We start from the raw sequence: 13,134 nt of genomic DNA, 5'->3' as shown, positions 1-13,134 counted from the left end.
CAATATAGAATGAAAATATGAGTGCTTTAGACTATTATTTGCCAAGGTATGCCCATGCGTTTTGTAAAATGCCTCAAATGCTTACTGCACATGAACCCCTTTGTGTAGAAGCATAATCCTGGTCTCAAATGAAGGTAACACTTTGAGGTTTCTTGTGGACTATTTAGATTGTATGTCAGGTGTTCTGATATAGACTGACTACACAAAATGAGTGTGTATAAGATAGACTACACATGACTGTACAACTAATATTGGATAATACAACATGAAGATTCAATTTCTATGGATTCTTGTGAATATTTCAGTACCCAATATGATGCATCTACTTATTGTGCTGCAGCTACACTGCAGCCAGAAGTCAGGGTATCACCAAAAGCGGAGGAGGGGGGCATTTTGGATCCAATTTAATTGAGACATAATAAAATTAATCTGAGAATGTAAAGCACTATACAGATTGTACATGAAAAAAGTTGTCATTTTTGGATTCCCAAGAGTCAAAGCTTTTAAATGGTGTATAACATTACTATGCTACATAGCAATATGGTGCATACAATTTATTTAGAATGTTGGGGGAGGTGGGAAACCGTCCCGCCGGCGGGACACTGAAAATTATTTGGTATTAAATATCCATATGTGTGGAGACCAGTGTTGGGAGTAATGCGTTACAAAAGTAATGTAATTACTGTAATATATTGCTGTTTGCGGTAACGCGGTAATGTAAGGCATTACAAAAAAAAATTTGGGTAATATTTACTCGGTACAAACTTCAGTAACGCGGGTTACAATGGAGTTTAACCCAAAATTAAGCGCTTGTTTTGTTTTGATACATATTCGCAAACACCACACGAGAACAACAGAGGAGAAAAAATCCGCGCAAAATAGTAGAACGTTATCTCCTGATACTGATTGAATATGACTGTGGCTGCAGCAGACTCGCAGGCGGACTCTATTTGCGGGATGGACATAAGCCTACGCTCATTATTTTCAGCTTGTCAGAGACAAGGCTATGAAGAACATAATAGTTAGTGCACTTTGTGTGCGAAACCCAACGATATCTCAGCTCGCGAAATAGCACAAGTAAATTAATGAAACATCTAAAGTAGTGCCACGCTAATCTTTTTGATTCTTGATAAAACACAAACTATGCTGTTGTGCATGTCAGCTTTGTGCTGTAAACTTAAATTGAATAGAATAAAGGGATAGAAATGCAGAAAAAGATTGTGTAGCCTGGCAGTGCCACCGCTCCCACCACGCGCATCACGCACTTTGCGTTGGGCACCAAAGGACAGAGGGGGCACCCAAATGTAACCAATGAATAGTAGCTTTACTGCAAACTGCGTTTCACTCTTCATCAATAACGTTTACAATGTCAAAATGCACTAACACGATGTTACATGCAAGTTTGATACCTTTTGGGTTCTCTCAATCACCACGTAGTACTAGAATTGGTGGGTCTTCAATCATTCGTTTTCCAAGCATTTAGGCTACATGAAGCACATGATATGCTGAGTCGACTGAAACGCATATCATTCAGATAGCTAGGTGGATACAGGCTCATAATTCACTTGTATTCGCAAAACGAAATGTGAAGCAACATGTCATTGCATACTTCCATTTCCAAAGCAATGAAGGTTGCTTAAAACAACTTAACATTGTGCATATTATTGTTAATATTGTGCTATCAATGTAACTCAAACAAATAAGGCTTGTAAACAAGAGCTGGCAAAAGGGCATTATGACAACGTAAAGATCAATGCTCTTAAAGTGACAGTGCACCATTTATAAGTAAAACAGCATTTCTTCAGAAATTAATGTTTAAAAATACACAGTAATGGTCTGTAAATAATAGGCCTTTTATTTTACTTTAGGTGTTTGAGTTATCATTTAAATGTCACTCACTCAAAGCCACTCACTTAGGGCACCGAAATGGCCAGCAGGCCACCATCTTGACATGTCTTGGGAACCGTATGTAAAAATTGTATTTCAATTAATCATAAAATTGCCCTGATATGTCACTAGACATTAAGAAATCATGTTCATTTCAAATACTTATATCACTGACAACAGTAGTCTGGCCAGGATATTGTCATTTAAAAAGTGAAGTTGCAGCCCTCAACTGATGTTGTCATGTTGTGTTTTGGCCTAATGCGCCACCCTCCACCTATCTACTAATCACAAAGTCAGTAGTGTTTCGTCATCCGGTTGCCAACTCTGCTAGTCAGAGGGGAGGTGAAGGGGATACACCGCTCTACAGTCATTTTAAAGTGATTGTAGTACCCGTTTTGGCCACAATCTTACATACGGTTCCTTTAAGCTTTGATTTACAATATAGTAGGCTCTCTATTGATTTTAATGAGTAGGCCTAGGCCTTAAAGTGACAGAATTTCTATCACAATTTACCAGACTTTGACCTTTTGTCGGTTTTTAACAAAATTCTGACTATGATTGTTCCTTGTATTGCATTATGAGCACTGCGCCTATTGCATTCTACTGTTGCCTTAAGCCTAGCTCAGTCATTATGCTATACCACATCTCCCTCCATTGGAAGAGCAAGCTGCATTGAGCATAATAAACTGCATTTAGAATGGCAAATCCATATTTCTAGATATTTTGGTGAAAGTAACTTAAAAGTAATGCAATAGTAGTGTAATGCCTTACAATTCAGAGACACTAATATTATAATGTAACAAATTACTTTGAAATGACAGTAATAAGTAATGCATAGTACATTACGATTTTGAAGTAACTTGCCCAACACTGGTGGAGACTGTTGGAAAACATTAATAAATTGATGTATTTGAAGAGGAAATAGTGACTGATACCAAATGAAAAAAAAAAAAAATTATGTTTAATACCCTCAATATCACACTTCCGAAATCTAGAGCCCTTTAATACCCTCAATATTACATTACATTACATTACATTTAGCAGACACTTCTTGACCAAAGTGACTTACATATGTCAGTCATATTACAAGGAATCACATTGTCCCCGGAGCAACTTGGGGTTAAGTGCCTGGGAATTGGGAATTGGGAATAAAGCCGGGAATTGAACCAACAACTTTCAGGCTACTGCACGCTAGCCCAGCTCCTTAACCACTACACTACCACCGCCCCCATATCACACTTTCCGAAATGTAGAGCTCTTTTGAAAGCCAGGAGCACAGTGCACAGTGCACAGTGCAGACAAAGGTGATACATTGTGATACTGGTAAATCGCCTGCAAATAAACAAAATGATACAAAATCCATAATGCAGCTTCATCTGAACACTTAAACACCCAAAATGCCTGATAAAACCTTACTTAGTGTATCAGCCTTCAATGGTTTCTATATCCTACTTCTACAAAACTTTGTATTCTACAAAACTATGTGATAGTTTTGGGTAATTTAAGAGGGGTCTATATCTGTTCAACATGCACTTAGTTCTTCATGCACTACTTATGCGTTATGGTTTGTATAATATTGTTTTATTTCCATTAGGCTGTTGATTAATTTGACATTATTGTTTATTATTTATATTCTCCTTAATGTAGTCTTACCATGCTATTGTTTTTATATTATTGATTGAATGGACATTGTTTATTATTGCCTTTTCCCCCCTCATTTTCATTGTTTATTTTATTAGGCTATTGATTGAATTGACATTGTTGTTTATTATTGCTATTCTCCTTATTATAGTTTGACCAACATTCTAATCTGTTCCCTGTTACATTTGTAAATATTATCGGAACTCCACCTATTACCATCGGTCCCGTATTTCCGCCGTCTTGCATGTATGTGTCACTTAATATCCATTTCTTTACAAACCAAGACGGCGGACTCCTAAACAAATGCAACCACCCACACCATAAGTGTATCTAAATTAGCTATGTACCAAAAATGACATTTTACCGTGACTCGAAGAGCTGTAAACAGTGTTGTAAGGCTGCGTGTACACAACCGCTTGGAGCTCCAGTGGAATTTTAATTTCATGACGAGAATTCTCGGTCTAACCGTTCATGTGCCATGTGCCATTCATGTTGAAACGGTGTAAATAGGCGACCCATCAGGCCAGCACTATAACTCCGAGCGTGGTAAACAAAATCGGATATTTCAGGCAGTAAATGCTCCCGTTAAGAACCAAACCAGATTTTGTTCAAATCTACACACCTATGGCTACTGAAAAAAGTAAGGTTCATTTAGCAAATGTTATTTTGAAGTGTTAAAAGACATCATTGTTTTAGAATTTCTGAACAAAAGTGGTGATAATTGGGAGTGTTACGATATATTGTTTTTGTATGTCGCTTTGGACAAAAGCGTCTGCCAAATCCTAGTGCTGGGCGTTATACCGGTTCACACCGTATACCGGTGTATATTTTCGTTATGATATACATTTTTAATATACCTCCATACCGGTGTATTTGATGACACAACGCTTGGAACGCTGCGCCGCGCTACAGTGTTTCAGATGGGACTTTTTTCACATGCACGCATGGTGCCACTGCGAGGCATAGTGAGGGTAAATACAAGTTTTTCCCCTGAAGTATGACCCTTAAGGCTTAATTTCTCCTTAGGTAAGGGGTTTATTTAAGGGTGTTGCACAGAATACCTTAAATTGTTTCTTTAGTTAAGGAAAAACGTTAAGGGATACTGCATTGAAAGGGATTTACCGTCACGAAAATTCTATTGAGATTGTTCAACAGCTGTAACTAGCTGGCTAGTAGGTGATGTCGTTAGTTAGCAACCCACCGAACACAGTAAAGTTTAATGTTCTTATCATTCATCTCACCTTAAGAATATTCGCTGAAATTATCCAGGTAGCAAGTAAAGCATGTGTTATAGACATGCACTGAGCAATACTAGCTGGCTAGTTGGAAATGATCCTGACTGGCCCCAGCTGTGGCGCAACTGGCTGGGGCACCTGGAGCGTACACCAGCGACCCGGGTTCGATTCCCGCCCCGTGGTCCTTTCCGGATCCCACCCCGACTCTCTCTCCCATTCACTTCCTGTCACTCTCCACTGTCCTATCATTAAAAAGGCATAAAAAAAAGAAAAAAAAAAGAAATGATCCTGACTGTCATCAGTGCACCAAAACAAACTTTTTTGTTAATGTTTCGCCTAGCGAACCGAACCAAAGCTCATGGCAGGCTAACAAGACATCCACATCCACATGAAGTTAACGTTAGCCGACCACTGTAAAGCACACAATAACAATAAGGCATGTTTCTAATAGGCCTATTTGACAGAGTAAGCATATTAGCAGAGAGGTTTTATTTTAAAAATTATAATTTTCAAAAAAGTATAATTATTGCAAGTTGCACTACTTTTTGTATTGATTTTATACAAGATGTTTGTGAAATTTGCACAGTATTTTGACTGCAATTGTCTTTGCATTCTGATTTGATTCTTCATTAGAATCATGAGTGGCTCTTTGTAAACAGCATCATTTTCTGGGGCCATGCAAAACTGCATTACCACTAGTGTGGAGTTAATCTACATCATGACAGTAAAATAGACCATCCTTAGTCAATGTACTGCAGCAATTCCTCTCTCAACCTGTAGAAAATGCTGTGAACATCTGATTATGCATGGAAAAAAAATACCGTCATATACTGTGAAACCGTAAGAATTTTGAAAAATACCGTGATATACATTTTTGGTCATACCGCCCAGCACTACCAAATCCCATAACCATATCCGTTGGACCCACCTGGGATGTGTCCATACTCATCAGGTACAGGATCGCCATCAATGTGCTGAACCTTTTGTGCTGGTACCCAATTATCAGGCACGGCTTTGAAATCCTCCTGTAAGTTCCATGTGAAGCCTAAAAAACACTCATCAGGTATTTTACAATAGAACAAATACGATGTATACCGGATGCCTGATAAGATAATAGTACATAGTTTTTATTTCCATCATAAATATTTTACCTGTCCCGCTTTTGTGAGAAGATTGAAACTTCCTGAACTTCTTCTCTGCTTGCTTGTTTGGTTTTCGATCTAAGCGTGCCCAGAGGTAATGTTGGCCTTCAAAAATAGTAATAGAAATGCATATGAGAATTGCTTACTGTGAAGTGTAGCAGTGGAATATTTAGCCACATGGGGTAAAAATCTAGGGTAGTGCATGCTAGGGCTGTCATTTTTTTTAAAATCAAGTTCGGACGAACATTGAATATTCACCCCCCCCCCCCCCCCCCAAAAAAAAAGTCACAGCTGTGCCATATCATTAAAAAATCAATCTTATTTTATAACAACTGCAAAAGGCTGCTCTTTATTCACATTGAAAGTATCACCAGCAGAATTAGAACCAGTGTTTCCAGAACAACCAATAACAGCCTTTGTAACCACTCTTTGTAGGCACATTATGACCCAGCAAACACCAGATGTTCGGGGAACATTCCCCAAAGGTTCGCTGAAGGTCACACAAAATAACCTTCACGTTCCGAGGACATCCTCTAAAGGTATTGTTTTGTGTAGCCTTTGGTGAACATTCCCGGAACATCATCTTGCAGCTGTTTTGTACAACCGTCAGCAAACTTTTAGAGAACGTTCCCTTTACACACACAGCTTCGCTGCTAGACCCCCAATAAATATAGCTGCAAGCAGCAATGAGGGGGCCAAGCAGATAGGCTAGAGTTGCCATGGCAACAGAGTGATAGGTGAAAGGGTTGCTAATGATGGCGCCCCTAGTGGACAAAGGTGACTTAATTTATTGTGCGTTTTCAGGATGTGGTCCCGAGTTCACGTACCAAGTTTGGTGTCGTCGATATGAGAAAGTGTTGCTAATTATTATATCTGGAGTTAGGATAAGAACACTGACTTGGGACTGGCTGATCTGTGATGACATTTTTCTTAAATCGGAGCCTTAACAGTTACCATGGTTACCAAACAGATCAAATAGGATTTGCGAGTTAGGACGTTTCTGTAAAGGGCCCCAGGTCAGTAAGTGTTTTGGTTTTAGTATTTAAGATTGTAAATAATCAGATAATACATTGGGTTTTGGGCAAAAATAAAGAAAGCACTTTATAAGAATATATTATGGCAATTATGCATACACTCTGTGCACATAAAATGCACTATACAAATAAACGTGGCTTGACTTACTGTCTTACTGACTTACTTGACATACTGTGCTGAGGCTAGTCTGTCTCTAAAAACAAATATAGCCATACTGGAGGCCAACAGCCCACCCCCGGATATCATCTACCCACTCCATAGAGGTGAATAGCCTTGGGTGGTAAAGTACAATCTTGCCATCTGACCTGATGACATTTTTGGTTTTCACCACGGAAGAAAATACATTTTTTAAATGGGCGTGGCGGCATAAGGTGAATATCCAGGGTATATACAGAAATCCTCATGTGAAATTCAATACCTTTTCATGCCTTTTTTAATACCTTCTAAAAAAACTCCAGCGATTTTCATCGGTGAAAACTCAAAATTTACCGAATTATAGCATTAAACATCTCATGGTGACAAAGAATTCTGAAATGCAGACACTTTACACTACACGCTTTTGGCATCTGACTTTAAGTGTTTTGAATGTTTTAAAGGGACGCCAGGCAAGCCTGATGCTTTTTCTCTACGAAACTCCCCCTTCGCTCGGTCTGAAGCTCTTTTCCTTTTCTTTGCATCTTCCGTCAAGGGTTTTCACTGCTTTTTCGCCGGCTCTGCCATTATACACACGTTTGCAACAATCGCTAGCGTTTAGTTAGCCTGCCTCTGTGCTGTGGATGCAGGGTGTAATTGATCCTGCTTCGGTCGGCGGGTTGGATACACTGAACTTGCAAGCGGGATATTCTTCCTACAGGCAGTAGGGGCGGGCGAGAGAGTCTTCATTCGCCCTGTAATGAGTCATTTAACCATATACCGATTTACGAAGATGAGTAATTAACACGAAAATGTTGCCTGGTGTCCCTTTAAGACGGGGAATTTTGATAATTACTACATGGGAGCTAATTTGCAGGGCGACTTGCAATAACTAGTTAGCTTCAGTTATCTCCAGGATCTTCTTATGGGCTCTTCAAAGATGACCGCTTTGGGTCCTTTCTTATAATGATCTTTTGCCAGCTCCATTGCAATATAGCCTAGTGTTGTGTGCCTATAGCTGTGCCCTCTCACGGTTTATAAATGGCAACTATTGGGAACTACTGTTGCCTTCATGATTTCCTTTTAAAAGTTTCTTATATTAAAAAGAAGATATCGATGATCAACAATGAGAAGCCAGCTAGAACCTGCCGCTCTCTCCCTCCCTCTTGTGCTCACTCAGACGTGTTAGGCTACCAATTAAATGGAGAAGCATAACGTTCAAGTTAGATCTGCTGCAAGTACAAGTTCTGAACACTAATGAAAAAATAAATGTCACGTGTAAGCAGTTTGTTTAACTTAAATGTCTGCTCTCATGCTAACTTCATTGTTAATTGACACAACTAATCTGGCTTGTAATCACCTAAAATCACCTAATATTAGCGTTACTATGAACTCGACTCGCTTGTGCTACACAGGCTTTTCTGAATCAGCAGAGTGTCGCGATTGATTATCTAATATAACCTCTATGTAGATATCCTGAAGAATGAGAGGGCCTGCGAGGATTTGATGCACTTAGTTGCTGACTCAAAAACAAAACAATTTCAAGATGACTTTGGGTGTTGTGCCTTAACAATGTGTAAATGAAAGTCATTACTTCGCCCATGATATTAGGCTAGCCTACTGATCAAGTCAAGATTTTGGGGCGATTTGGATATTCATTGTTTCAAAAATAGGTACGAAATTTAATACCTCATAAAATCATGACCTTTTAATGGCCTTAATTTTTGCTAAGTTGATTTACTACCTTTTAATATTTTTTAAAACCCAGCGGACACCCTGACTGAGTATATAAAGAAATTTGTAAGTTAAATATAATACCTTTTAATACCTTTTTTAATACCTTCACAATATTTTTTAATACCAACACAACTTCGAGCGGCAACCTTTCGAACAGTGTTGGGGGTAACTAATTATAAAGTAACGGATTACTGTCACATTTTGTTTCTTAACTTTCTGAGTAAGTAAGTGTAGTAATGCTTACAATTCAAATACTCTACTTTTTTTCCTCAATAAAAACACTGACCTATACACAATTATTTGTTATTTAATCCTAAACCAAGACAAAAAGTTATTTAATTGTTGTGTAGGAAGAGCACACACCACTTCTCCAGCACTACACTCTTTCTTTCACTGTCATTCTATCTCAATGAAGACAAATTGACAAATGAAAATCAGAAAAGGTTTAAAATCTTTAAAAACAGAAATGTTTAATTAAATGACTTGTAGAGTGACAAGTACAGTAATAAAATAATAATTCCTTTCCAAAAGGAATAACACATTTCATCACAATTTAAAGGAGAATTCCGGTGTGATATTGACCTAAAGTGTGTTGAAACATGATACCGAGTGTGAACGTATGTCTCATAGCCCATCTCGGCTTGTCCCCTGCACTCCAAAATCTGGCGCTAGTTAGCCGATGCTAACAATGGTGGTGCTCCGGCATCGGCCTAGCCATGCAAATAAATCACTGTTTTACACCATTTACGAGGCTCAATGTATCTCCACACTTCATTGGTAGACGTCCGAGGGCCCTGACATTTAAAACGAGACATTGAGAACTTTGAAAAAGCACTGGTAGTTTACTTACAAGACGATTTATACAGACAGGTCCTTCACGAAGTATAGCGTTTGCAGACATCTTGAATTTAGTCACGATAAGTCGAGCGACGAGTAAGAATGAACAGGTATGATAAGGGATCAGATTCCAAAAATAATTCTGTGGAAATGCATGGATTCCAGTTTCTTCCAGTAGCAGCAACTGGAATCCATGCATTTCCACGGAATTATTTTTGGAATCTGATCCCTTATCATACCTGTTCATTCTTACTCGTCGCTCGACTTATCGTGACTAAATTCAAGATGGCTGCAAACGCTAAACTTCGTGAAGGACCTGTCTGTATAAATCGTCTTGTAAGTAAACTACCAGTGCTTTTTCAAAGTTCTCAATGTCTCGTTTTAAATGTCAGGGCCCTCGGAAGTCTACCAATGAAGTGTGGAGATACATTGAGCCTCGTAAATGGTGTAAAACAGTGATTTATTTGCATGGCTAGGCCGATGCCGGAGCACCACCATTGTTAGCATCGGCTAACTAGCGCCAGATTTTGGAGTGCAGGGGACAAGCCGAGATGGGCTATGAGACATACGTTCACACTCGGTATCATGTTTCAACACACTTTAGGTCAATATCACACCGGAATTCTCCTTTAATGAAGTAATTATGACTTAACTTCAACACTGGACTCAAAAGCTGCCCAACACTGAGAGACAGACAGACAGAGAGACAGACTGAGAGCGAGATAAAGGCTCTGAGTCTGAGCAAGTCTTTGAATCTCGAGTCCTCTAACCAGATGTCCGAAAAACTGCATTTCCCCTGACTTTGTTAATAGTAGTGTACTGTTGGCAACAAGTTTGGCAGCAAACCAGCCGTGTATCCAGTTTGAGGCGCTAAAAGTGTTAACACGAACGCACACTGACTGACGTCACATCATTGATACTGCTCAGGTCCTACTCGCACATACAATTAATATAATATAAATAAATTCACACAAATTTTAGAAGATATGCCTGCACTTAACACAAATGGAAAAACTCATAGTTGGATAGTGGTTCTAAAATGTAATACCTCGTCAGATGACGTTTATTACTTTTTAATAATTTTTGATGGCCTTAAATTTAGCTCATTCCATTTACTACCTTTTACAACCCCGTGGACACCCTGTACTAGTGTTTATCAGTAAACCATCAGCCATTGTCGTTACTTATCAGCTTTCTCTGTAGAGCAAGAGCCTGTTAGCTTAGCTTCCAAAGCTATGGCGCTCCACATACTGTCGAATAATCCTGTTGAAGTACTGCAATAATCATGCTTTGTAATTGTAAATGCTTGTGTTGATGGTTATGTCATAATTTGTAACTCAATCTGTCAATTTCTTTCAAAATCCACCTGAAGTCACCATTTAAGGAGTCATTTTTTCAAATGTTTCTTTTTTTTTTTGGGGGGGGGGGGGGGCTTCCTACGATCAACAGCACTGCTGCTGGAAAAATTTCTAGGGGAACACTGGGGAGGGTTGAAAACATGCGGAACTAGCAATGTAGTCAAATGACAGATATCTCAGACATGAGGGAGGGAAGTAAGCCCATTCGAAAAAACTACCGGGTTTCTACTGATACAAAGCTTAATGCCAATCGGTGAAGTGTCCCTTTAAGGCAAGACACAAGTGTTTATTTCATTACATTGTGTTTACTCGCGCCTGTATATTTCTCCTAAATTAACCAAAAGTTAGCATTCTAACCTTGCATGTACTACCGCGACCGTGCTCCAAAACATATCATGTGTAGTACCGTTGGAAAGCTCTGTTTTTCCTGTATCACGCTATGTGATCCATATATGAACACTTCCCTTGTATCAGCAACCAATCACGAAAGTTCAAAGGCGAGTCTAGGCCGAGAACAGAATCTCATTGGCTGTGTTTCAAGGCTGTTCTCAAAATGAGTTTCCTCTCCCACTCTGAGCACAAAATCTCCACTTCAGAAGCACTTACATACACAGAGGGGTTTATTGATATATTATTCATTATACAGTAAAATATGAGTTAAATAACCTGTCAATTTAAAAAATGGTTCACTGCTGCACTGTCAAACTGTACACTTTAAAATTTAAGACAAATTAATGAAATATAACAACTTACAGAGTAAGGATCTTAATTGCTCAGATCACTTACCTTTGTATGTTGAAACATAACAACAGGTGCCATCCAATTTCTCTGTAGCAATGGCAGTGTAAATATCTGAGTCCAGTGAAGAGGAGTTAAGATGCTCTGTTGCAACAACACGAAATGGCTGAGAATAGAAAAAGACCAAAAGCTTAAGAATAGGTCAGGATAAGCCACAAGTTTAAACAGGCTGAAAAAAATGAATATGTGCTAATCTAGTCATCTAGCATGCCTAGCCCCATCAACAGACTTTCCCCCATCCATATACAAAAACCTGCAACATTTTCCATAGCCCTGTGGTCTGTCTGTGAGTCATCTTCTGCTCCTGTTCTCATTGACTCTAGAAGTATTCTCTAGGGATGTCACAATACCAGAAATGTAGGGCAAGATCACGCGCATGTTAACATCTAGGGTAAAAAATAAAACTTTAAACATCTCTACAAAACACATCTTGTATAATTACGAGTCATCTAAAGTTTACAAAACAGGTTAAAGTTTGTTTCTATGTGCCCTAGATCAAATGTTACAGCATTCTGAAGATAATGACAAGTGCACAGCAAATGCCAGAGTGTTATTTTCCCAGAGTATGAGGTTAAAGAGTATAATTTTTTACACTGTGGAGTATATTGAGGATTTTGTACACTTGTCAGTGTGTTTTATATAGTTTTAATGGTGTCCATTCTTTTGCCAGTGTTGGTCCAGAGTTTATTTTTACTGCACAAACTCCCAGGGTGTCTATAATCTGATTGAGTCCTTAGCGTTCGCATATTACGTCATCACGTCATCGGACGTCTCTCTGGATAAGTGAAGTCGCCTGAGAACAATGGCTGCCTGACTTTGGCGAAAGAAAGGTAAGGTGAAATGCAAAATGTAGTTTGTCTGAAGAGTTTTCTTTGCCCAGCATTTGTAACTTTCTTTTAACGTTCCTGTCGTGCAGGTTTAAACTTAGGTTAGCTAAGGATTTACTGGGTTCACGAGGTGGAATTCCTGTGTTAACGTTACTAACGTTAGAACTAGCTTAGCAGCTAATGGTAAGTTAACTTTAATGTTAGCGCACTGGAAAATTTTAGCACGCCATATCAAATCTGACCAAACTCTTTTTTTGATAAATGTTGGGATTTGCTCACCATGATTGAATTAATTTGACGTTCGTGCCGTCAAATACTGGTGAATATAAGTGTTGGTCATGTTTTACTTTTTTGTAAGAGACTGGGTTAACGAAGCTAGAACTAGCCTACTGTGAAGTTTCCAGGTTATTTTAATTTAAGGTAGCACCAGAGCCCGTCTACGGAGAGCCTGGCCACTCATTAAGTCCCATTGTACCGAATTTTGGTTGCAGTTCCACCAGAGTTC

At 38.9% G+C, this 13,134-nt stretch overlaps 1 protein-coding gene across 1 annotated transcript in view; it reads right to left on the bottom strand.

Moving 5' to 3' along the window:
- The window catches only part of rlig1 (RNA 5'-phosphate and 3'-OH ligase 1), an 82,138-nt gene that overhangs the window by 48,099 nt on the left and 20,905 nt on the right, over positions 1-13,134 (bottom strand). The window contains exons 2-4 of the mRNA XM_076302719.1: positions 11,791-11,908; positions 5,915-6,010; positions 5,692-5,808 (exon numbers count right to left, since the gene is read on the bottom strand). Of these exons, the coding sequence (XP_076158834.1) occupies positions 5,692-5,808; positions 5,915-6,010; positions 11,791-11,908 (331 nt within the window). The remainder of the gene's footprint in view (positions 1-5,691; positions 5,809-5,914; positions 6,011-11,790; positions 11,909-13,134) is intronic.

Source organism: Alosa pseudoharengus, unplaced genomic scaffold (assembly GCF_046254945.1).
Source record: "Alosa pseudoharengus isolate Yale_2024_CS ecotype anadromous, Long Island Sound unplaced genomic scaffold, YU_APseudo_1.1 YU_APseudo_1.1_scf_10, whole genome shotgun sequence".
NCBI lineage: Eukaryota > Metazoa > Chordata > Actinopteri > Clupeiformes > Clupeidae > Alosa > Alosa pseudoharengus.
The sequence above is the reverse complement of the archived record's forward strand: the minus strand, read 5'-3'. Positions and strand labels throughout refer to the sequence as shown.